We start from the raw sequence: 26,990 nt of genomic DNA, 5'->3' as shown, positions 1-26,990 counted from the left end.
TCTCTATCCGTGTTTTGCAGCTCGGCACTCAATTACGCAAATCGGATGCGGAGCACAAAGAGGCATTCCTTTATGAATTGGACCAGTATATCAAGTTTGATGTGGAGGTACTTGATCCAATCGATCTCAACAAGGCGGTAGCGATTGCTCTCGCACAAGAGATGAAGCACAATAAGAACAAGCCTAAGGAGAATAAGACTTCTCAAGGAACCTCTCAGAATTCTCAGAACACGCAGAATGGTAAGAACGGTAAGAATGGTAACAATGGTCACTCTTCTAGCCCATCTTCCTCTAACTCTAACATTGAATCTAAGGGTAAAGCTAAAGCACCTGCAAAACCTAAGCTAACCCCAGATGAAAAAGCTGCACAAGGAATTATAGGAAAATACATCACGGCTAAAGAACAAGTGATTTATGCTAAGGAAGGTAGATCTTATCAATGTCACGTCAAGGGTCACATTAAGAAGGCATGTCCTAAGACAGCCCCACCTAAAGAACCAAAGGCACCCACAGCAACCACAAGCACTTTAATGAACCAAGCTGAATCTTCTCATGTCTCTGACACACACATTCATGAGTCTCTCATGAAGTGTTATGGTCATGTAAACGGTCGGCGTTTTATCAAACGGTCGGTGTTTGATCCAGGCAATATGCATGATGTGATTAGTGCCTCTCTTGTTGAGAGAGTCCGCCTAGAGATTAGTCAGAAATCTCATCTCGAGGTTTCTAGCTTCTCTCCCGATATGGACTCTCTCATAAAGATATGGACTCTCTCATCAAGAAAGAGTGCCGTGATGTGTTGTTTACAATTCAGCAAGCTGCTTTCCGAAGAAAATTTCCCATGTCTCCTCTTTCAGGATGTGATATGCTTTAAGGCATTAGATGGTTTCCTGAGCATAACCCTCTCATTGATTGAGAGACCAACACTGTCACATTAAATGCCAAGACTGACTCCCCTATCATCATTCCTGTTGAGGAAGGTCTGCATGCTTTCCCTCTCAGTTCTCATGTGCTGCTAAAGCGTGAATTACGACGAGGAGCACAAGAGGCATTCATCTATGCTGCTCCAGTTTCCCAGAGCATTCAGCCTCCAAACAAGTATTCAGATTTGTTTACCAAATTTAAGCATCTCTTTTTGTAGGATGATCTTCCACCCCGTCTCCCACCCGAGCAGCCACAGGACCATCGCATCGAGCTTATGGAGGGGGCACAGCTTGTCAGTAAGGCTCCCTACCGTTTGAACAAGACACGAGAGGAAAAGTTAGAGCGACAACTCATGGAGTTGGTGGCCAGAGCAATCATACGTCCTAGTGTAAGTCCTTTTGCTGCTCCTATTTTGTTTGTTCGCAAGAAGGATGGTTCGTCTCGTTTCTGTGTTGATTACAGGGCTTTGAACAAGATGACCGTCAAGAACAAGTTTCCGATGCCTCCCATTGAGTATATCCTTGATAGGCTCAATGGGGCAAAGGTTTTCAGCAAGGTCGATCTCAAGAGTGGATACCATCAAGTACGGGGTATTCAAAGCCGACATCTTCGAACCGCTTTTCGCACCGAGCGAGGGCAATGGAAGTATGTTGTTATGCCTATTGGATTGACAGGTGCCGTGGCTACATTTAATCATCTCATGGTAGGCTGTTTCGGTGATATGATTGGTGTATGTGTGTTCATCTTTCTTGATAATATTCTCATTTTTTTCTGCATCGTGGGAATAACATGAAAAGGATATCCAAAGGGTACTAACCCGTTTGGATGAGTGTCAATTGTACATTGCGGCTAAGAAGTCTAAATTTTTTCTTCTTGAAGTCACTTATGTGGGTTATATCATTTCTACAGAAGACGTCAAGCTAGATCCCGCGAAGATGGAACGAGTACGTAATTGGGATTTGCCAAAAACTGCATATAATGTGCGTTCGTTTCTTGGTTTATGTCAAGCATATAGTTCGAAATAGAGAATTTTGCACGCATTGTTGCACCTATGACTGATGTTTTGATAGGGGTCAAGACTCGTCGTCAACGCGTAGACTTGCCCGAAGCAGCCATTGAGGCTTTCGCAGCTCTCAAGGTTACGGTGACAGAAGCACTGTGTCTAATCCTTGCCTCTTGGGATCACGCCTTTGAGGTATGGACGGATGCGAGCAATGTCGCCATAGACGCTGTGCTTCAGCAGCATGGTCATCCTGTAGCTTTCCTTAGCCGGAAGCTCAATAGTGCAGAAAAGAATTATTCAGTTTATGATAAAGAACTTTTGTCTGTCATTCGCTCTCTTAAGCATTGGAAGCATTTTCTTTATGGTAGAGAGTTTACAGTTCGCACAAATCATCAAGCCCTCAAGTGGCTCCAGTCTATGCCTAGTGCACATTGGAGTGACCGCCAAGCACGGTGGTCACAATTTTTTAAGCAATTTAGAGGTTTGATTGAGTATGTGCTTGGAAAAGCTAACCCTGTTGCAAATGCATTGAGTCGCAAAGGACAGATTTTGGCTCTTAAGTCAAGATCCGCATTTTCTATTCAGGGTGTGTCTTTTGACAACATGAAGAATCACTATGCGGATTCCGAGTTTGGTAAGCATTGGTTGCAAGCATTTGCTTCCCAAGGGCCAAGCAACTATCTCATTCGTGATGGTTTGTTGTATTTTCGTCAACGTTTATGTGTGTTTCCCACTCTCAGGCCAACCATATTGTACGATGAACATGATTCTCTCACGGGTGGACACAGGGGAATGAACATCACTTTGGAAAAAATAGAAAGATTCTTTTATTGGCCTAAAATGCGAAAAGATGTATTTCGTTATGTCACACAGTGTACCATATGTCAAAAGGTAAAAGCTCCTAGGGGTAAGCAGCAAGGCCTCTTGCTTCCGCTGCCTATTCTCGATGAACCTTTTCAAGATATTTCCATGGATTTTGTGACTAACCTTCCACCAAGTTTGCATTCAAGGAAACACTCAATGTTTGACAATTGTTGATCGTTTCAACAAGTTTTGCATGTTGATTCCTTGTAAAGCCACAGTCACTGCACGAGATGTAGCACGGTTGTTCATAAAGCATTGGTACCCCCTCTGTGGTTTGCCAAAATCGATTGTTTCAGATAGGGATGTTAAGCTCACGTCCAGTTTTTGGCACGAAACTCTTTGGCAATTTTGACACTAAGTTGAATTTTTTATCGGCTTTTCATCCACAGTTAGATGGTCAGACAAAGATTTACAATCAATTGGCTGTTGATGTTTTAAAGTCATATGTGCATGATCAGCAATCTCAATGATAGCTCTATCTCCCATTGGTTCAGACTATATTTTGAATGACTCTTTTTCCTCTGCCATTGGTCGAACCCCATATGAGGCAGCTTCTGGCCATCTGTTTCAATCACTTTTGACTCGCTCGGTCAGTCAAATGCCTAATGCCAATGTTGAAAGTCAGTCATTGGATGAGATTTCTGAGAGTGTGAAGCTTCGGCTAAGCAAGGCTCAAGAATCTTATTCACGGCACGCTAATAAGCATCGTCAGAATGTTTCGATCAAGGAAGGGGATTTGATGTATTTAAGAATCATGAAGCAACGTCTTAAGCAAGTTGGAAAGAAGTATCCCAAGTTGTCTTTTCGAATATATGGTCCATTCGCAGTCATAAAAAGATAAATTAGGTTTCAATGAAATTGCAATTGTCTAACTCATGGTCAATGCACAACGTTTTCCATGTTTCTTGGTTGAAAGTGTTTCTGGGAACGCCTCCATAGGACATTTCCGAAGAAGAAGAACTAGAGATCATCAATGAAGCTGAAGTCATGGAGCCGGAGCAAGTGTTGTTGCATTGGTTTCGACATGGTTCATAAAGGCAAGTGAGACAATATTTTTTGAAGTTCAAGGATCGAGGAACTTATGAAGCAGTGTGGGTTGATGAAGAGTTGTTCAAGGATTACCCAAAGTTGTTGGCAGACTACAAGGAAGCCATGCAGCTCGGTACGAGTACCTCACTTTAAAAAGGAGGGGATGTCACGTGATACATCCAACCCTATGTATCCGTGGACAAGTTACGGCATGACAAGGGTTCAGTCAATCCAGACAGTCTAACTTATAGGAAGTGTTATGGCACTTATGTGAGTCTGTTCGCAAACCGTGCATGCCCAGGCACTTAGAGTAGATGCATATCCTCTGGTTACACACAGCATTACCATCAGAATCCTACAGCAGCAGTTTCCGGTGCATAAAACCTATTTTTCCTATTTTTGGCATTTTTCACTTCTTACTTTAAGTCACTTTTGTTGGAAAGTGGGTAGGCAATTTTGCTAAGATTATATATAAGCAAACCTAGGACTAGGCTAATTTGGCACAAGAGCAAGGAGAACACAGGCACAAGTGCAACAGGTTCCCCCTCTCTCTCTCAAGCAAGATTCCCCCCCTTGGCTGGCGTTTTCTTCACCAAGCATCATCAGCAATTTCAGCCCTGCCTTGGCGATCTCAAGCCAGCGTTTTCAGCCAGAAAATTCAGGAAGAAAGAGCATCTGCAATTAGCGTTTTCAGCCTCTGCACTTAGCGTTTTTCAGCCCCTGCATTGGCGTTTCCTGCAGCAGTATCACAGCAGCAATACAGCATTTTAAGGCAGCAGTTCAGCACCATAATACAGCGGTTTAGGGCAGCATTTCAGCACCATAAAGACAGCATAGTTCAGCAGCAAAACAGCGACAAAAAGCCAGCAGAATCAGCGTTTTCATGCAACAGCCCTTAGCGTTTTTGGATCTAGCCAATCGTCAAGAGATTTAGCCTTCAAGTCCATAGCAGAGATAGAAGTCGTCATCGGCACCGCAGTCTTCCAAGCATCCAGTTTCCCGCATTGTATCATGTAGCTTCAATTTACACTTGTACCAGATTTGTGCAATCAATAGTGTAGACCTCTCTCGCCATCGAGAGAGGGGCCCTTGGAGGAGGGTTTTACCATAGTTACACGGAACGGTAACGGGGAGAGGGAACCGTGGCCTCCGGAATGTTCTCGAAACGGGGAGGGCCTCGGAACAGCAGAATGGGAACGAGGGCCGGAACGGGGAACCTAAAATATGTCATGGGGAGGACCTGTTTTTTACTCTTGAGAGCTTTAGGATTTGGATTATCTAGGAGAGGATGGGAAGGATACCCACCTTCCCCCCCAATGAAGCTTGTAAGTAGTGCCATATTGATGGCGCTTGAGCCTTGAGGCTTGAGTCATATTGATGGTTGCCGTTCTGCTTGAGCCATATTGATAGCTTTTAAAGAAAAAAGGACCTCCCGGCTCCCGCCCCTCCTCTGTGTTAGTCTTGAGAGGTTTGGAATCTCTCCCAAACTGCCACCTCTCTCACTCTCTCTTTGTCTCTCTATTTTGTTTTTCAATTTTGCTATCCGTTCCGCCAAGCTGTTCCGGACGCCCGTTCCGCCCGTTCCCTTGTTACGTTCCGGATCCGGAACGCTTTTCCATTCCCGAAAACGTTTCGGCGCACAAAACCGGCCGGAACGCCGTTTCGGTACGATTACCCCCCGTTCCACGCGTTCCGTGTTACTATGGGTTTTACAACATTCCTGGTGTCGTATTCTCTACTCTCACGCACAGTGTCTATTCACTTTGTTTGTGTTCACTTGCACTATCTCATTAAAAGCACGGAAGGCTCTCCCTTCCCTAAGAAAAAGGAACCTTGAGTACAGTTCGGAGCACTCATCTTGAGCAAGGCTCAACATTCGTTCCGCTACACCTTACACCGCTCCTGAAGTGGTTATGGAGGAGGCTCCAAAGGACAAAAAGCAAGGTAAGCCCAAGGGATCTTCATATAAGCTTAAATCTGACATTGAATTGGCTATAGATCTAAAGAAGGTTTTTGAAGAGCGTATCTTGAATAGTAAAGTGGAGCTCATATTGGGGGATATTCTGGGAATTGCCAAGCGTGAGTTCCATGAGGAGATCATCAACATTATCAAAAGGAAGCGACAGATACCGAGTGGAGCAAGAGCTAGAATCAGTTAAGAGCCAAGTGGTTCAACACATTGAATCAATTTTAAATGATTATGAAGAATATTTGGTAAATCTTGAAGAAGAAGAGTCGAAGTCTGTGTTGGTTTCAAACCCGATTATAACTGAGGTAAGAAAAGTGCATTTTAATAGCGGGGAAGATGAAAATACTATGCACAAGAGTCACTTTTCAAGGACTCGTTGGGCAAGAGCAACGACTCAAATTATGGTAAAGCTTGGCGACGTTGAGGAGCCAATCTTAGCCCTTATAGTCCATGGCGAAGAATTTGCACCACAAGGGAAAGTGGCCTATTGATGTGGACCATGGTGGCGGATTCGAGCTGCCAACATGCTTCGAGACGATCTTTGTGCATGTGCAAACGTCAAGGTAACTATTGGGGATGTCTGTGATGAGCAAAACTTCTTTATACAGGAACATTCCTCCTAACCACTGATACTAAGACAGCCCTACATTGCGGCTGTGCGAATGGAAACCAAGGTGGTAGATAAGGGCCCGGCCTATGCCAGGGTTCGAAGCCGAGATGGTAAGAAAGCGGTTCAATTTTTAATTGTATGTGTTGATCATGTCAAGAACAAAGACGGTTTACGCGATCGTCCAATCCCAAAGATACGCAATGAGTTCATAGAGCACAAGTTTGCTCAAGATTTTCTTGGGGTGCCACTATAAAGCGTAACTATGGTGGTACAAGTGAGGAGAAGTTCTCGCAAAGAGAAACCTTCTCTTTAGGATTTTTGGGATTGACATTTGAGGGTTCAGTATCTTACAAAAAATTTAATGATTTACCGAAGTGGGAGAAACAAAATGTTTCGAGTATTCAAAGTGAATTATAGGGATGTGAAGTGCTTAAACCAAATGATGTGATTTCAGGAATCTTCGAAGAAATTTCTTATGTTGACACTATGTCAAAGCTTGAGGATATCAGACAATACAAGTTACAAAGTGGAACTGAAGTTGTTAAAGTGCACTCAATGGACATGTATGAAGAGCTCGACATATACGAGGCACTTATGCATATTGAAGATGACTTGGGTAAAGAAGTTGAAGCACAGGTAGAGACGAAGTACAAGACAGTTGCAAAGAAAGTGAGACCAATGGCTACACCTCTACCACAAGGAAGTGAAAGGGTGATCAAAGAAGCTTCTCGACAGCCTATGCTCAGGGATCCAAAGAACATTGGGCATAAATTTACCAAGGAGACATTGCAGCAGCTGAAGGTTGGAGAAGATGGTTTTCTCAACGAAGAGGAAATCAAGTGCTTTCAAGGTAAAGATAATCCTGTTGCAGATATGTTATCAAGGGCTAGATTTGAAGATGAAGAAGAGATGCTTACCACGAGTGATGATGATGGCTTGAAGTTCTACACATCTCCTTATCTACATGCAAATTGCGGTAATATTGCTCATATTTTTGAGGTATTTTTTGAGGAGTTCTATGATGGAGAATAGCTTTTGATCGGTGCTACCTTAGCCCTCTTACTAAGCATGAAGGGTGGACGGATCAAGAGTAAAGAAGGATCAGAAAGAAGGCTTACGGCTATTGTCTGAAGGATGGACATTTATGGAAGCAACCAAAGCGCCCACGATGGGTACCGCACGGGTTATTTGTGATAAAGCAACTCAACAGCAGGTTATCAAAGAATTTCATGAAAGTTTATGGGCTGGACACGAAGGAGTCTAGGCAACTTTTGTCAAGATTAAGGATCGATACTGGTGGAAAGATATGTATAAAGATGTGGCTCAGTTTGTGGAGACATGCCCAGTATGCCAACAGTATTCTAATGTGCGACATCGATATGGATTGCATCCCACTTATCCACTAGCTATGCACTACAAGTGGGTGGTGCACCTTATTACAATGCCAGTAGGAGTGTGGCAGATGAGGTATATTGTTCTTGCTTAGTAACCAAGGTGAAGGCAGAGCTTTGCGTACCAAAGCTACCAGTTCTGTATGCAAGTTCTTGCTTAAGGATATTATTTTCAGGTATGGATGTGTTGGTAAAATTACTCTTGACAGAGGAGAGCTAGATCCAGATGAAGCTCGTGATTTCTTTGCTCGGATGGGCGTTAAACTAGCTCTTACTACAGCATACAATCCAGAAGGGAATGGAAAAAGTGAAAGAGGCCATCCACCTATTGTTAAACCTTTAGCAAAGGCATGCCAGGAACATATTGATGATTGGCCTAAACTCCTATCTTTTGCTTTATCGGCTAATCGAACTACACATAGTTCTGTTTCAGGTTTTATGCCATTTGAGCTAATGTATGGGCAAAAACTCATTATGCCTACAAAGAAAGTGGTTATTTCTTGGACAATACTGCCATGGGAAGAAGGTATGACCACAGAAGCTTTGCTTGCTTTGCGCACTCGCCAACTTGAAAGGCGTCGGAGAGATATTGAACAGGCCAAAGTGAAGCTTAAGGAAGCAAGGTTAAAGCATAAAGCAACATTTGATCGTAAGCTATTAAAGATGGGGATTAGATCCTTGTATATGACAGTAGCCTGGAGAATCAGTACACAACGATGCGGAAGATGGTTAAACGATGGTTTGGACCATATATAGTACTTCATGTTTATGCTAATGCGACCTATAAGTTATGTGAGCTTGATGGCACTGAGCTTAAAGTGCCTATTGCGGGAAAAAGAGTTGAGTTGTTTAGGAACCACGAAGGTGAGATTAATATTGAAAATTTCAACACAGATTAACCTCCTGAAGATAATACTATGTGTGCATCAAACAATGAGTCTAATGATGCTCTTGAAGATGCAAATTCAAGTACAGTTGGCACAGACCGGAGGCTGTGCACGTTCAGAGGGGGTGGACGTCGTGCAGCTTCGTTCCCATGCTAAGAAATATACCAGGAAGATGCACATTAAGCTTAATAGAAGCTTACCTGATCCTTGATGAGTGTTCAAGGCTTGTTAACAAGCTATTTGTACAGTGAGGCTTTCGCGAGCCAGTGTCAGTGTCTCCAATGTTCAGTGTCCAGCACCAGTACCAGCCAACGCAAGTACTACGTGTGTCAACGTATCTCGAGAGCCAGTCTTACAAGCCTGCACCACTGCCAGTGTCAATGCCAGCTGCACCACTGCCAGTGTCAATGCCAATACTACGTGTGTCAGAGTATCTAGAGAGCCAGTACCAGAGTCATCGCCAACTGCACCAGTTCTAGTCTCGTTAGCCTGCACCAGTGCCAGTGTCAACGCCAGTTGTGCCAGTACAACCCAACCCCAGTACTACGTGTGTCGGAGTATCTAGAGAGCCAGTACCAGTGTCAACGCCAACTACACCAAATCCAGTCTCGAGAGCCTGCACCAGTCCCAGTGCCAACGCCAGTACTACGTGTAAGAGTATCTCGAGAGCCAGTACAGTGTTCAACGTCTAGTGCCAGAGTGTCTCGAGCGTCAGACTCTCGAGAGTCAGTGTTTCCAGAGTGAGCATCAGTATTATCGAGAGCCAGCATTTCCAGTTCCCGTGGTCCAGTGTTCAGTATTAGAGTGTCGAGCGTTAGAGTCTCAAGAGTCAGTGGTGCGGTCATTCCAATGTCAACCCCAGTGTTACTAGTTTCACTTTCTAAGGAGTCGGTGTTTCCAAACAGTACTAGTATCCAGAGCCAGTCTCCAGTGCAGGAAAGTCTTGAGAGCCAGTATCTCCAGTTCCAGAGAGTCTCAGGAGCTCGTATCTCGAGAGCTATTGTCCAGTATAGCAGCACAGCTCCATCAATACCAACGAGACCAGTACCAGCAAGGCCAGTAATACCGGTACAACACTGAAAATCTAAGACCAGTACAAGTATTCAAGTATAGAGCCATGGAGCTTAAGGCAAGCTACGATGTAAGGTGCAGTAGAAGTGAATGTTCAACTTTGCTCAAGATGAGTGCTCCGAACTGTGCTCAAGGTTCCTTTTACTTACAGAAGGGAGAGCCTTCCATGCCTTTAGTGAGAGAGTGCAATGGACACAAACAAAGTGAATGGAGACTGTGCATGAAGGTGCATGAGACTGAGAGATAGAGAGAGAGGAGAATACGACACCAGAGACGTAAAACCCTCCTCCAAGCGCCCCACTCTCGATGGCGAGAGTGGTCTACTATTGATTGCACAATCTGGTACAAGATACTGATGCAAATCTAATGGGGCTATGTCGAGGCCGATGGTGTGGACGACGAGGACAAGACTATGGCTGGAAACTGAATGCTTCGAACCGGTAACTGTGGCACCAAGTCGCAGGACGATCTGCTGACTTGATGGCTGAAAACACTCTGCTTCCTATGGCTGAAAACGTTGTTCTTATGGTTCTTCCAACCGCTGGATCTACTAGCAAAAACGTTGGCCTGCATTGCTGAAAAACGCCATGTATGCTGGCTGAAAATGCAGGTTCATGGGCTGGCTGGTTCAAAAACGCAAGATAAGGCTGTCTATAGGCTGCTGAAAATCGCTGCTATCCTGTCCCTTTGCTGGCTGAAATCGCCAAATTGAATGGGCTGAAATCGCCAGGCTCCAAGGAATGGAAACGCTAGGCTTTAGGGTCAAAAAACGTTGGAATCCTTGTAGAAAAACACCAAGCTGTGGTAACACTAGGGGTTCTTGCGGTTGGTTTTGCTTGAAATGGTGCTTGTTGAGCAATGCTCATGTTGCCTCTTCTGCCAAAAAGTGCTAACTCTGGTTTGCTTATATATTATCTTAGCAAAATTGCCCTACCTAGTTCCCAACAAAAGTCACTTAATAAATAAGTGAAAAATGTCAAAAATAGGGAAATAGGTTTAATGCACTGAAAAATGCTCCTGATGGATTCTGATGGGAATACTGATGATCATGCTGTGTGCAACCGGAGGATATGCATCTACTCTATAGTGACTGGTCATGCACGGTCTGTGAACAGACTCACAAAAGCGCCGATCACTTCCTATTCTAGACTGATTTGATTGAATTGAACCCTAGTCATGCTGTAGCTTGTCCACGAACACATAGGGTTGGATGTGTCACGTGACATCCCCTCCTTTTCAAAGTGAGGTACTGGTACCGAACTGTATGACGTCGAGGAAGATCGCTAACAACATCCGGAATCCTCGAAAGGACTCTTCGTCGGCCCACTCTGAGGTGTGGATCGTGCGATACTTGAACTTCATAAAGGTTTGCAACGCTTGCTTCTTTGTGCCGCGCCGAAAGCGACGAAGTCATTGGTAGCTCCTTTAATGCTTCAACGTTGTCTATGGACGTAGGTTCACCTTTTTCAAGAATCTCCATGGCTAAAAATTCCTGAAACCACTTACAACACAAAAACATGAACATACCTACTCCAAGTAAAGTGACTGTAAAAAATATCGTCTTCCTAAAAGACTGTGCATACAATGTAGATGAACAAATAGACGGAGTTTCAAACCGTTCACCACACACATGCAAACAATGAGATCGAATCTTGTCTTGTTGATCTAAATCAATCAACTATGGCAATTCACAACAAAAATGCCCATGCTTGGTGCTCATACTTTCTTGTGCTCTTTCTACAATTGTCTCGTGGCAAGAAAGAGACATGAAATGTGACTTCCTTGAATGCATACTTTTCATGCTTGTCATGAATACTCCGCATACATCCGTGCTCATTCATGAGTGAAACGTGCTCAACGTACATGTCATGCCTAGGAAAAGAAATCACATAAAGACGCTGACTAAAATACAGGAAACGGTCATGAATGAAACACTCAAACAATGCGTGCTGACGAATCATTCGAACACATAGTACTTCCTGTAAGGGTTCTTTGGACCTAGGCTCTAGAGCCAAGATCGGTTCTTCCTGTTTGATCGAATCTGAAATGAAGTTAGCTTCACTAGAGAAAGTAACAACTAACACATCATCCTTGGGAACAATCCGGTCTAGATCACACAAATCATCATGCTTGTGAGAAATCACAACTTGATCATGCAAATCATTATGCTTGTCATTGTCATACAAATCATCATACGTATCATTATCAATCAATTTATCATGCTTACCATCATGCAAATCTTGTGTGTCATGCTTTGGAGAAGACGAGACAAAGAGAGTCTCCGTCTCCTGAATCCGTTCAATCTTCGCCTGCACGTTAGAAATGAGAGATGAAGAATGAACCACTTACTCTCCACGAATGACAATGGGAAAGTCACTTTTGGCATTGAAAGTGAACATATTTTTCGCCCAATCGATGAGAGGGTTATGCTCACGAAACCATCGAATACCCAAAATCATATCACATCCTGAGAGAAGAGAGACAACAAAATTTCTAAGGAAAGCAGCTTGTTGAACTGTAAACAACGCATCAACGCACTCTTTCGTGATGAGAGAGTCCATACCGGGATCGAAGTCAGAAACCTCGAGAGGAGATTTCTGAGTAACTTCTAAACGGGCTCTCTCAACAACACGGGGACTAATCACATCATGCATACTGCCTGGGTCAAACAGTATGACAAAACGCTGCACCGTCATATGACCATAACATTTAATGAGAGACTCATCAATAGGAGGGTCATGAGAAACTTGGGGCACACTCGTATTGTCATTTATTGCATTGACAGAGGAGGTGGGTTCTGTGGATTCTTTAGATTCATTCGATACAAGCTTAAAACATGTTCTTTTTATATGACCCTTAATGTGACAATGAAAACAACGACCTTCCTTAGAATAAGTGCTTTGCTCTTCCGACGTGATGTATCCTCCTAAAATTCCTTGTGCTACCTGTTCATCTGAAGTGAGCTTAGGTTTAGCAATTGTGTTAACCTTACCCTTAGGTTCATTAGAAGAATTCTTTTCTAAGAGACTATTGGAAGATTGGTTAGAAGAGTTACCGTTCTTACCATTCTTACCGTTCTTACCGTTTTGAGGGTTCTGCGAAGTCTGAGAGGTACTTGTGGAAGTCTTGTTTTCCTTGGGCTTTCCCTTGTTGTGCTTCATCTCTTATGCGAGAGCAATCACTACCGCCTTGTTGAGATCGATTGGATCAAGTACCTCCACATCAAACTTGATATAGTCGTCTAACCCAAAAAGGAATGCCTCTTTGCGTTCATCATCCGACTTGCGTAATTGGCTACCTAGCTGCAAAACCCGATTAGAGAAAAACATAACTAGCATACCATTTTACTTGAGAGCGCGCCAATCGTCCTTCAATCGTGCGAGGTACTGTGGTGGCATAAACCGCGCCTTGAGCTTGTCTTGGAAATCGGCCCAATTGAAGGAAAGGGGCGTAAATTCATCGGCTTCCTCTAGGTGCACGTCTAACTGTGCCTTTTGCCATGCGTGGTACCAATTGATGGCATCACCGGCAAGGTACATAGCTGCCGTCAAAACCTTGCTATTTCCTGTCTTCTTAGTTGTCGCAAAATAAGCATTAAATTGATGCAACCAAGAATGAATAGCCGTAGCATCTATCTTACCATCATACTTACTGAACTGGATCTTCTCTGTGACAGGTTGTTGGAGTCGGAATCTCAGCTTGCGCCACTTGATGAACTACCAACATCTTTGGCTGGCTCGCACTTCAAGGCGAGAACCTATCAAACCAACTCTTGCGTGCGTAGGTCTCTCCGAACCTCACGATCGGCCTCCAAGGCCGCTCGTCTTTCTTCGGCTGCCTTCTTTCTTTGTGCTTTTCTTTCTTTCCGTGCATCGCCCTCGCGTTCCAACGCAATGCGAGTCGCTTCTTGTTGTGTCATCATGTCCATCATCGATTTCACCAAATCCTATGTCATAGGATAAATCCTATGTCATAGGATAAATCCTATGTCATAGGATTTGGTGCAATCCATGGCGTAGATGGAGAAAGGGAGGGTCAAGAAAACCTCCATGGCCAGGAAATTCTTCTTCACTACTTTCATGCCCATCATCTCCATGCAGAGTATCCATTCCGCTTCGGGTGATGACCATACACTGTGATCTTTGGTTCTTAAGTTCACGAAAAACTTGGGTTCTTGTGGTTCTTGAGGGTCTTGAGGTTCGTGGGAGTCTTGAGGTTCTTGGGTTCTTGAGGTTCTTGAGTTCTTGAGCTTCTTCTTTCGCTTGCAATCTGTGTTAGAGAAGAATCTTCTCTTCACCCGAGTTCTGCTCTTTTTTGTTGACACACCCCTTGGCGGCCTTGCGCTCACACAAAGGTTTCTTTTTTCTACCTCACGTCGATTGGCCCAGCCGCTAAGTGCACGGTCCGCTCTCAATGAGTGAAAAGAGGCACAACGGGAGGCTGGACAAGCCCTTCTTTCTTCGGATTCCTGTCACTCTTCAAAAACACGATTAGGAATCGACACGACCAAGAAGACTTGGATTACGTGCGACCGCAACAAGCAAAAAAAATTATGTAGTTCTTGTGGTTCTTTCCTTGAGTGATACAGAACACTGCCAAAGCTCTGATACCAATGTAAGGTGCAGCAGGAGTGAATGTTGAACTTTGCTCAAGATGAGTGCTCCGAAATGTGCTCAAGATTCCTTTACTTACGGAAGGGAGAGCCTTCCGTGCCTTTAGTGAAAGAGTGCAATGGACGGACACAAACAAAGTGAATGGAAACTATGCGTGAAGGTCCATGAGACTGAGAGATAGAGAGAGAAGAGAATACAACACCAGAGACGTAAAACCCTCCTCCAAGGGCCCCACTCTCGATGGCGAGAGTAGTCTACTATTGATTGCACAATCCGGTACAAGATACTGATGCAAATCTAATGGGGCTATGTCGATGTCGACGGTGTGGACGAGAAGGACAAGACTATGGCTGGAAACTGAATGCTTCAAACCGGTAATTGTGGCACCAAGTCGGGGGATGATCTGCTGACTTGATGGCTGAAAACACTCTGCTTCCTATGGCTGAAAACGTTGTTCTTATGGCTGTTCCAACCGCTGGATCTGCTAGCAAAAATGCTGGCCTGCATTGCTGAAAACCGCCATGTATGCTAGCTGAAAACGCAGGTTCATGGGCTGGTTCAAAAACGCAAGATAAGGCTGTCTATAGGCTGCTGAAAAATCCCTGCTATCCTGTCCCTTTTCTGGCTGAAATAGCCAGATTGAATGGGCTGAAATCGCCAAGCTCCAAGGAATGAAAATGCTGGGCTTTAGGGTCAAAAAACGTTGGAATTGTTGTGGAAAAACGCCATGCTGTGGTATGGTGCTAGAAACGCTAGGGGTTCTTGCGGTTGGTCTTGCTTTAGAAGGTGCCTGTTGAGCAATGCTCCTATCGCCTCTTTTGCCAGAAAGTGCTAACTCTGGTTTGCTTATATATTATCTTAGCAAAATTGCCCTACCTAGTTCCCAACAAAAGTCACTTAATAAATAAGTGAAAAATGTCAAAATAGGAAACTAGGTTTAATGCACTGAAAAATGCTCCCGATGGATTCTGATGGGAATACTGATGATCATGCTGTGTGCAACCGGAGGATATGCATCTACTCTATGTGACTGGTCATGCACGGTCTACGAACAGACTCACAAAAGTGCTAGATCACTTCCTATTCTAGACTGACTTGACTGAACTGAACCTTGGTCATGTTGTAGCTTGTCCACGGACACATAGGGTTGGATGTGTCACGTGCAAAGAATAGCATTTAAAAGGGGCGAAAAATAGGGAAAAGCAAGGATTCCACACACCATGCAGAAGCTAAATAAAGATGAAGGAAGGGGCTAAAAATAGGAGATCGGACGCGCCTTTAAAAGGGGAGACTCTCTCTCTTGTTCTCGGATTCTTTTTAAGCAGGGAAATCTTTTTCTCTTGATCTTGCTTTCAGATCTCTGCAAGGAACAAGTTGAAGGAAACTCGATAAGCTAGGGCTCAAGCAGATGGAACGGAGTTAAGCAGAACTGGATCTCGAAGCCCATCACAGGAGAAATTTTGATCATCGATGTCAACTTAGGTCTTCTGTTTCAATGAAAGGAGGGAGGCGTTAATGGCCAGGGGGAAGTTGTAAGGAGAGTTAAAATTCCTAAACAATCAATTGAATTGTGTAACAGATATCGTTAACGACACTACCTCAAAAATTTTGCATCAATTTTTCGTCAGTGTTACCAATTTCCAAGCAATGTTTGTGCGTCGGTAGCATTACCAGGTAACTATTAACTACTGTTTCGTGCGGCGTGGTGTCACAAACTGCTGACGTCTCAAGCCCTGAAGAATGAAGCGAACTTGCAGATCATGGCAGAAGCAACACAAGATGAACCCATAATTCACACTGCCCTGCTGACGTGGCAGATTGTACGGATTTTTTAAAATTGCGTTGACATGATGACGTGGTAGATTGAACGGATTTCCGCGTTTTGCACTGATTGTTGACGTGGCAATTGTACGGAATTCCGTGATTTACGCTGGCAGCGTTTTGGCATTGCTATTGGACCAAAAGCTTTTGAGTTTGAAGGCTTTTCATGTAAAACTGCTTTTGGAGCCTAGGGCCTTTAAATATGAGGCTAGGGCTCATTCTTTAGCATGCTTCCTAGAGAAGGTGCAGAGGATGGAGTATCGGCTTGTACTTTGATGATGCAATATAAAGAAAAACCGAAAGGGGCGCCAAGGTTTGGGGCCAATACTCTCTAGGGTGAAATTCCGCCACTCCGTGTTGCATGTCGTCTCTCTCTCTCAGTTCACTTGTTATTGAAGTGCTAAAAGTCTGTTCAGTCTGTTCTTTTCTATTGGCGCGTGGTGCCCGTCTTGTGACACGTGGCAACTCTTGGCTCTCACTTTTTCCACAGCCAATGGCCCGGCGCCTTCTCGGCTCACGTTACGAACACATATCCCCCAACAACAGTATTCTGCTGTATGACTTTATGAACTGGAATTCCCGATAATGAAAATGATACTGATTGATTTGTACTTGGCTTGTTTAAGTGCAAAAACTGATAGACAAAATGACTACAGCATTTCTATCTCATAAATCTCTATAGACATGATTGCAATATAGATCAGTTAATAGGGCATCTGTGAGGTAACAATTGGATCTAAATGCGATTGCTAAATACATTGCCGATTAATCCTGGTCTGAGATTTGGAATGATATTTTAATGTGATTTATCATGTGATGTCAAGTGATGTCCTGTGATGTGACTGTCGATTGGTACATGTGCTAGATGTGTTGTTCCTTATGCGTCGATACTAACAGTCAGTGTCTGCTAAGACAATTTATGGCCTCTGTCTATTTTGCAATCGTTATCGAAGGCGATTACAATGCTTTCAAGAGGGGGGTATGTCACAAATAGTGATGTGGCATGGCCCTGGACAGTGTGGAATGCTTCTGGACACACCACACATGCTGGCGGCAGCATACAGGCCTGTAAAACACGAAGACAAGCTGACGTGGCAGTTCTTGATATTTCGCCGCGTTTCAAGCTGACAGTGCTCACGTGGCCTGCCGTACGGATTTTCGCTTTTTACACCGATGTACGGATTTCCCAGATTTACGCTGGCTGTTTTTGGGCAGCTTTTGGGCCAATTGCTTTATTTAAAAAGCTTTTAAAAGTTGACACCTTTTGGGGCTCTGCTTTTGGGCATCCCTTGTAACCAATAAATAATTGGGCAAGGCCTCACTTCTCAGAGCATCTGGACGCAGAGTCTGAGAGTGAGAACCTACCCATTCTCTTGTACTTTGTACACAGATTAATACAAAAAGAAATACCGAAAGGGGCACCAGTCTTTGGGGCCAATAATAAATATCTCTAGGCACGGAACTACGCTGGGGCGTGTCGAATCAAGTGTGAATTGTGAACTGTTTTGAAGTAAATCGCTGCTGTGTCGCGGTAGAATCTTGACTTGGAGTGTCCAAGTTTGTTACAGGCCCCCCGGCTATTCCAGGTCAGCGGTGTGTCACTCTAAATCTTCTCTCTCCCTCTTGAATAACAGGTCTTGAGTTCAACTCTCCTCGTCGGATAGATCTTTAAGGTCTCTTGGAATAGTTTCCTATGACATTAAAATTCTTTTCTTCTTCTTCTTCTTCTTCTTCTAGGTCCTTCAAGTTATCCATATTTCTACACATCTATTATACTATATCTCTGTGTGTTTGTCCCTCTCTCTCTAACACATACCCAATTCCAAGAATCAATGATATTGTGGATACACTTAGTGGAGTTTCAATTTTCAGCCCAATTGATTTGAAGAGTGAATACTATCAAGTGTGCATTGCATCAGAAGACATTGCAAAGACAGATTTCGCTTTACTTTTGGTTTGTATGAATTCTTGGTTATGCCATTTGAGCTGACTAATGCACCTGCTACTTTCAACCTATTGATGGATCCCATCTTTTGTCCTCATAAAAAGTTGTGTGGAACGTTCTTTGATGACATCATCGTCTTCTCATCCAATGAAGAACCACATAAGAGACATTTGGCGATTGCATTTTAAGAATTGTGGACTCACATAAAGCTTGTGGACTCACGACCTTTATCATTTATGTCAACCCAAAAAAGAGTGAATTCTTTTCATGTAAACAGGACTAAAAAAATACATATTTAAAACATTTGGCAAGAAAACCTTAAATTCTGGCTATGCACGCAGCAAAAAAAATTCCATGTACCATAGCACTTTCAATAAAACCACAAGGAATATGTCCCCGCGGCCATATTCTGACAATCTGAGAGAGAGAGCTTGAGCTACCATCAAACACATGATTAAACTATTGCCAAAAGCACATACACATAGTAGTTCTTAAAAACATGTATTTAATCTTGAGATGTCTCTTCCACATGATATATACATTACAATACGCAGTAAAGTCATACGTGGTATAAACAGTATATCAGATACTACGCTTGTTCAAGACAATGTTTTCTGATTGCCTGCAATAACTCAGAATTATAAAATTACCATGTCATGAACTAGTCACAAACTCACCTGTAGCTTGTCAACAGCATGTTCCTCGCTGTTCTGATCCCAGTTAGGATACTCATTAAACAAATATTCAATCAGCATGCCAAACTGAGATTCAGGCAAAAAAACAGAAATTAGGCATTAAAACAGCTCAGCCTGCAATAGCAAATGAGTTTAACCATGTGGTCAAGTCAATGAAGTCATTATGAGAAAAGTAGTGGATATGTACCTGTGTACCCCAGTCTCCCACATGATTCCTTCTGAGCACCTCAACATTACAATACTCCAGCATTTTTGCGATAGAATCCCCGATAATAGTTGACCGCAAATGGCCAACATGCATCTCCTTTGCGATATTTGGGGAGGAGAAATCCACCACTGCTCTCTTCAATCCAAGACTTGGAGCCCAGCTGCCTAGACCATCAATCAGCATCTTGTGAATCCTCTGCACACCAATTTGCATAAGATGACAATAAGCTAGAGCATTAGAGTTCTGCAAAAGGAGTTTGACAAGTTTAAAAAAACATCAGCTCACCGTAAGGAATATACAATCACATTGCCACATCCAATTAGTACCATTAAAAAGGTGATCACAATCATAAGACTAAGCTCCATATCTGGCAATCAGTTCCTACTCCATATTGTGTCTGAGTACATCTATATTTGTGCGAGCACCGCGAGCACAGTTTGCAGTTTACACTGCAAACACTCAAATATTTTTTGTTTTCATCTACACCTCACTATAAGACTCACTGATCAACAAATAGATATATTTTAGCTTTTAGAAAGATTCAATTTTTAAATTATCCCCGGAAGGGACAAGCAGGAAAGATCAGCAATAAATGCTACTGAAACCAAAAAACATGCTGGTGGCTATCAGCAGAAGACTGCCTTGTCATATACCTTGATATGCAATTACTAAATTCCACCAACCGCCCCATAAAGCTTAGTGTTACTTCAAAATAGCTAAGGACTAAATTCTTCCTGTCTATGCATTAAACAAACCTACAAAAACGGCTTGAGCTTGTCCAAAATCAGAGATTGATGAAATCAAAAAGTGACTTACTTCTTCCATCCATCTGCTAGAAACAATGATATTGATAAAACCAGGACCAGCAACACTAGTTTTTTCGATTAAGGGGGATGATGGTAAGGCTTTTGCGATTCCCTGAAATACCAAAATTAAGGCGCACTCTCTCTCTCTCTCTCTCTCTCTCTCTCTCTCTCTCTCTCTCTCTCTCTCTCTCTCTCTCTCTCTCTCTCTCTCTCTCTCTCTCTCTCTCTCTCTCTCTCTCTCTCTCTCTCTCTCTCTCTCTCTCTCTCTCTCTCTCTCTCTCTCTCTCTCTCTCTCTCTCTCTCTCTCTCTCTCTCTCTCTCTCTCTCTCAGAGCAGCAGCAGCAGTAGTAGTTCTTTTGTACCCAGACGTGGTATTAGATTCACCATTTTGTAACAGATTGGTCTCATAGGTCATTTTGGCCTTTTGAAGACGTTAATAACATTCCATTTCATTCATCTCTCTCTCTCTCTCTCTCTCTCTCTCTCTCTCTCTCTCTCTCTCTCTCTCTCTCTCTCTCTTCCACAGTGTTTTATGATACTTCAAAGTTCAGAGGAGATGCTAAGAGAGCTAGATGTTGTAGAGACGGGCCTGTCCAGACTATCACACGATGTGGAATATACTGAATATGGGCGACACCTGATAGAGATGGGCACCACACATGGATTGGCCATCTTGAATGGCCTACAGAGATTTCCTGCTGCGGGAGGTTTTACATGCTTCCCACACAGACATGGAGCCAGCACAGTGGACTATGTCATGGCACAGCCGAATCTCATCTCTAGTATCCAGGATCTCACAATTGGGCCCAAACCGGTCGGGATGGCAGTGGATCATGCTCTGGTGTCGATGACCATCTCCTTCCAGTTCAGGGTAGCACACAGACCACGGGTAGCAGCCCCTACTCGCTACACCTTCACACGGGAGACGGATTCTGTATACATAGACGGGATCTACAGACGCCTATGCACTGAGGACCCGGGGCGACCTCTGGAGGAGCTAACTACTATACTGACACAGACATTACATGATGCAGCAGCAGAGGCTTACCCACACACCCAGCCTGAGCAGAGACACCGATCAAGGAGCATACCTCAGAACAGCTGGTACGATGAGGAGTGCCGCCAGACTTCAGAGGGAGGTGCTTTTGGGGGACATCACTCACAGACAGTCATAGATTGACTTCCAAAGCCTGGTGCGGCGTAAGAAGAGGGCTTTTTTGGCTCGACTCGAGCAGGATCTACACCAGCTATTCTTGAGTCAGGACTCGCGTGAGGCGTGGCGGCTCTTTCATGAGCATCCCCCCCCCCCTGCTATTTCCTCCACAGAGACCTGGGGTCAGTACGCATTATCCTTGTACACAGTACCTGGACAGCCGCCCCCTTCCCAACCCCCTCGATCCATGCCCACACACATATGCTTTTTTAACCGCTGAGATGGTGAAGAAAGCTATTGACAGGATGAGGACTGGGAGAGCATATGATCATGATGGCTTAGTCGCTCAGCCCCCCCTTCCCAACCCCTCCGATCCATGCCCACACACATGTGCTTTTTTCACCGCTGAGATGGTGAAGAAAGCTATTGACAGGATGAGGACTGGGAGAGCATATGATCATGATGGCTTAGTCGCTGAGCATTTCATGCATGCCAAATACCTACTAGCAGAGCTTCTAGCAACCGTGCCATGTGTGAGGGCCTACCGGACACTTGGAGCCTATCTACGATCGTACCTATCTTCTAGTCAGGAGACCCCATGGAGCCTGGGAATTATCGCACTATCATGATTGGACACACACTGGCACGGTTGTATGCATCCATTCTTGAGCAACAGCTGAGTAGATGGGCAGAGAGGGAAGGAATGTGTGCAGCTGGGCAGGCAAGGTTCAAGAAAGGCTTCTCTACTCTTGACCATATCCTGACACTCAAGGCCATCATCGAGGAGGGCAGATCTCATGGGAGACGGATCTATTGTAGCTTTGTGGACTTCTGCAAAGCTTTTGACACAGTACCCAGAGCTAGAATGATGCGCAGATTACAGGAAATGGGAGTACTCACAGAGCTCATTTGGGGGATCATGGCATTGTACAGATCAGTACGCACCCCTGAGGGACTTTCTACACCGGTTCACTCCACTATTGGGGTGAAGCAGGGCTGCCCGCTCTCTCCTACTCTTTTCGGTATGTATGTGGATGAGGTTTCTGACTACATTGAGAGCGATGGTGATAGAGATGCACAGTTGGCAGGGACATGGATTCCACTTTTGTTATATGCTGATGATATAGTGTTGATCTCCGAATCTCCAGAGGGAATGCAACGTCAATTGGATGCTTTGTATAGGTTTGCCCACAAAAGTGGTTTGTCTGTCAACCTTGGTAAAACCAAGGTTATGGTGTTTAATACCACCCCACAGTGGATCAGGAGGTCAGCACCTACATTCACATACGGCCAGGAGACTGTGGAGTACACAGATGCTTACACTTACCTTGGAGTGGTTTTTAGCAGACCTGCATTCTCACTCAGAAGAGCAGCAGAGACCAAACTGACTAGAGCCCACGCAGCATTGGGTAGATTAGAGAAGATGTGTTCGCACGTTCACTTTCAGGAGCCCCGGACAAAGCTCTGGCTCTTTGACACTTTGGTGGATTCAGCATTGCTCTATGGAGCTGAGATATGGGGACCTTCATTGGATCACCACGGGAGGCCAGGTCGCACAGATGGATGGGGGAACATGGAGAAACCTCTGGTCTCTATGATCTCGCGGCTCATTAGAGCCAAGGCATCAGTACCATGGGCCATTATTCGAGCAGAGCTAGCGCCCCCCCCCCCCCCCCCCCCCCCCCCCAACTAGTGGTGGAGGCGCTTACCAGATCAGTCTCCTTTATAAACTGCACATGGGAACTTCCTAGAGACAGATATGCTCGCATAGCACTTGAGTCCTCTCGACAGTAAGCCATGCAAGGAGATACAACATGCTGGTATGGGGAGATGGCATCATGGTTTTAGGCGCATGGGTTCAGCATAGACAGGCTGCCACCATTCCAGTACGCATTGGATGCACCATCTCTCACTCTTACACAGTCAGAGATCACCAAGCTCATCCGCCAAGACCTGACCCAGCTAGAAACCAGGAGGACATGGATACAGCCAGCACAGGAATTGGGCACGAAGATGGCTTTCTACAGAGACCAGCTTCTCCAGCTTACGGAGGATGGTTTTGCGACAAGACCGAGATACATGGACACCCACTTGTCTCATGGGATACGATGAGCTATTGGCCAGTTACGCACATCTTCTCACCAACTGCGGATTGAGACTGGGAGATACAGCGGAGTACCAGCAAAGGCCAGGACATGCCCCTTCCGCTACACCTTACAACTCCCATCCTACGCCAGTGAGACACTTACCTCCCTCTCCCACACATTGATTGATCAGCTCCTATAGCTATCCCTTTCTCCACACAAGGAAAGAGACTGTCACAAACTACTAACGTGTCAAAGCCCTATAGAAGGGAGCCAACTTGCAGATGCCGGCCGAGGGGCCTAAACCCTAAGAAAAACAAGTAACAAAAGAAGAAGTCCTACCAACTTATGGGGACCTCGTCCAACGGGGCCCCAAGTGACATAAAGTTAATAAAGCAAGACTCACACACACACACAAGAACTTGTGAAGCAGGCTGATGACGTGGCACATTTTCAAAAATCAAGCTGGCTGATGACGTGACAGAACCGTACGGATTTCCGCTTTTCACACTGGCGGAGCTGACGCGGCAGGACTATACGGATTTCCATTAATTGCGCTGGTAGCTTTTTGGCTTTGTTTTTGGACCAGATACTTTTGAATTTGAAGGCTTTTCACTGTAATTGCTTTTTAGGCCAAGGGCCTTTAAATATGAGGTTAGGGGGCTTATTCTCTCGCGTGCTTCCTGAAGAAGGTGCAGAGTCTGGAGTACCGGCTTGTACTGAGTTAATGCGATATAAAGAATACCGAAAGGGACGCCAAGGTTTGGGGCCAATACTCTTTGGGGTGGAATTCCAGCACTCCGTGTCGCGTGTCGTCTCTCTCTCTCTCTCAGCTCAATTGTTAATGAAGTGTTAAAAGTGTGTTCAGTCTGTTCTTTTCTATTGGCACGTGGTGCCCATCTTGTGATAGTGGTATCAGAGCATCAGGCGTGTGCTTTTCTAAAAGCATACCGGTCCCACAAAAGAGCAGACAGAGCAAACAAGAGACTTCTGGAATTTATTCGAGGTATTGAAACCGGCCCGTGGAGCGGTAGACGTTAGCTTTCACCCGATTCTTTAATACTTGACTATACAACACAAAGCAATGACTTAAAAGGAACCTGTAATTGTGAATGGGATTACACTTCAAAATAAAAGCACGGCCAGGAAGCTAGAATGCTCCCAAGCAGACAGCGACACTTGCAGGCCCCAAAGGTTGGGGCCCCTTTCGGTATTTCTTTATTCTTTAACAGAGGAAATAAAACATGTGATTTCCTACAAGCTGTCCTGCACAATCTGGGCTGAATTCCATCTGTTCTTGCCCAATTTTGGCAACATAAGTGTACTCGGACGCTTCACAGTCAGTATCCCCACGCAATAGATGACTTTCCCGACGCATATGGACACTTTGCAAAACCTGACGAGAATCTGCAGAACGCTGAATTCTCTGTTTTCTGCCCCGAAAATGCGCCAAATCACCTCTACAGCGATCCCCTCGCGTCCCCGAACCTCCTGTGGGTAATAGGGACCGTTTGTGGCCAAAACCCTAAACCTGCAAAAATACACAGCAGCCTGTAATTCCCTGTTTCGGGCTCCGTTTCGCGTGCCGGTCGGACCCGTAGCAAGTCCTCGAACTCCGGCACCTATAGGGCTACTTGCCCTATGAATTGGACGAGATTTCTCACGTGAAACCTCTCCGAATTTACTTGTACCTGCGGGGGATTAGCCACTAGCTAATCCAATACCTGTGCAAGAGGCTCTTGCCTCGGCAATCGCGCATGAACCCACACAATTGTACATTGGTCAAATGAGAAGCCCACTTGAGGGGCACAACATAGCTGCTCGTAGGGGGGAGAGAGAGCAGTGCGTAGCGTGCACGACATCACTCCTGGTAACGCATTGTACATAAGAGGGAAAGGAAGCACTCCATAGCTCTTAACATGTGACAGAGACTTCAAAAATGAGCCTCCCAGCTATAAATTCAGCGCTACCTTCTCTTGCACGAAGAAAGTGCACACAAATGTGCCACTTGGCACAATTACACGCATTTACTTGTTTCAGGGTTGCCGCATAAAAATCTCCCGACCGGTTGGCCAGTTGACTTCCCGGCAAAGTAATAAAATGTTTCCAGAGCTAATGACGCGAACACTTTTTCTGGTCCAAAAATAGCAGTTCCCTAGATTTTAGGAGATGCTTCCACGGCACTCACGCACTGAACAGACTTTTGGACAAAACTTTTATTTCCCAAGGGCAATTGCCAAGCAGGATACATTTTTTTTGTTTTGTTTTTGGAGTCGGGCGAGGCAAGCCCGGCCGCTCCCCTTATCCACCATAAAAGTGAACAAGGAGAACGACCAGGACTATGCCCCGAGAATCCGAAGGCAGACGCTTTTGTCACTAGTTTCCTCTGGACTCGGAAGGCTAAAATTATCTACACTCTTAGGGCGATACACTTCTATTGCACTAAATCCATAGATACATGAGAAGTGCTAGCTCCTGGATCACCCCCCTCTAGCGCAGGTCTCTTTCCTTTTGACCTTTGCTCTTCTTGAGTTGGAGAATACGTAGGTGGTAAACCAAAGGCTTTAAGGTAAAGCTGCAATACATTTGGTGACTCTAACACTTCACTCTCTTCCATCCACTTTGCATCCATAGGTGGATAGTTCTTGAACTTCACCAAATATCGCCTTATAACCTTGCCTTTGACTTTTCTTTCCTTGCGTGCCATGATTTGTTCTGGGACCAAAATTTCATCAAGCTCTTCAACTTCTGGCTGCTCTTCAACTGGCATATCCTCTAGCACATCACCAATAAATAGTCTGAGAAGACTCACGTGAAAAGCATTGTGAATCTTCCAGTTCTCAAGCAATTTCAGCCTATAATAGACGTCAATGATCTTCTCTGTTACTTGAAAAGGCCCATAGTAACGCATACTAAGCTTTGTAAAGAGACTTCTTTACCTTTTCGCTTCTTTAAGCGTGCCTTTTCAAACCGCAACAGTACACAATCACCAAGTGAAAACAGCAATTCACGACGGTGGAGATTAGCAACTTTCTTTTGTTTTGCCTGTGTCCTTTCAAGGGCATGCTTTATCTTCTGGTACATTTCATCCATATTCTGTACATATTGATCTGCCTAAAAGATCTTTTCCTTGGTATGCAAAATGGGAGGAACTTTCACATGACCTTCGACAATTTCAAAAGGTGATTTGCCTGTTGAAGAATGCATTGTATTATTGTACGCGTACTCAACCAACGGCAAATACTCCTCCCACTTCGCCTTGTGCTCTGATACATAGCACTTAAGCAGATCCAAGACAGTAGAATTTGCCTCTTCTGACTGCCCATCTGTCTGTGGATGAAACGACGATGAGAACTTAAGCGTAGTGCCCATATTCTCAAACATGCCTCTCCAAAATAGACTTGTCATCGGTGGGTCCAAATCACTGACAATCGACTATGGCATACTATGGTACTTAAAGATATTGTACATAAAGAGACGTGCCATCTGATCTGGTTTTATCTTCTTCCTAACAGGAATGAAATGAGCTTGCTTGCTGAATCTGCAAATAATGGTCCAAATTCCATCATTTCCTGTCTGTGTTCAAGGAAGATCAAAGATAAAATCCATAGCTATGCTTTCCCATGGTTTATCTAGAATCAGCAATGGTTGTAACAGCCTTGGTGCCTTTTGCCTGTCAAACTTGACCTTTTGGCAAATCACGCATGCTCGCACAAAGGCATCCACGTCTCTCCTCAAGGTAGGCCAATAAAAGAATGTCTCAACCGCTTTCACTGTAGCATCTATACCACGATGCCCTGCATACGGTGGGACATGACTCTCTACCATGACCTTATGTCGCAATGGCCTAGTGACACAGAGTCTGCCATGCATCATCATAAAACCATCTCTGAGGAGGTAGTGCTCATGATGTTGTC

At 44.5% G+C, this 26,990-nt stretch overlaps 1 protein-coding gene across 3 annotated transcripts in view; it reads right to left on the bottom strand.

Moving 5' to 3' along the window:
• LOC147460140 (arginine--tRNA ligase, chloroplastic/mitochondrial-like) overlaps window positions 1-26,990 on the bottom strand; it is an 83,594-nt gene that overhangs the window by 19,872 nt on the left and 36,732 nt on the right. For all 3 annotated transcript variants that reach the window (XM_086511253.1, XM_086511251.1, XM_086511252.1), the window contains 3 exons: window positions 19,847-19,948; window positions 19,010-19,225; window positions 18,805-18,888 (listed from right to left, as the gene is read on the bottom strand). In XM_086511253.1, coding sequence (XP_086367379.1) covers window positions 18,805-18,888; window positions 19,010-19,225; window positions 19,847-19,948 — 402 coding nt within the window. The remainder of the gene's footprint in view (window positions 1-18,804; window positions 18,889-19,009; window positions 19,226-19,846; window positions 19,949-26,990) is intronic.

Source organism: Adiantum capillus-veneris, chromosome 4 (assembly GCF_014529385.1).
Source record: "Adiantum capillus-veneris isolate H3 chromosome 4, ASM1452938v2, whole genome shotgun sequence".
NCBI lineage: Eukaryota > Viridiplantae > Streptophyta > Polypodiopsida > Polypodiales > Pteridaceae > Adiantum > Adiantum capillus-veneris.
Note: the sequence above shows the minus strand (reverse complement) of the source record. Positions and strands in the feature narration are given on the sequence as shown.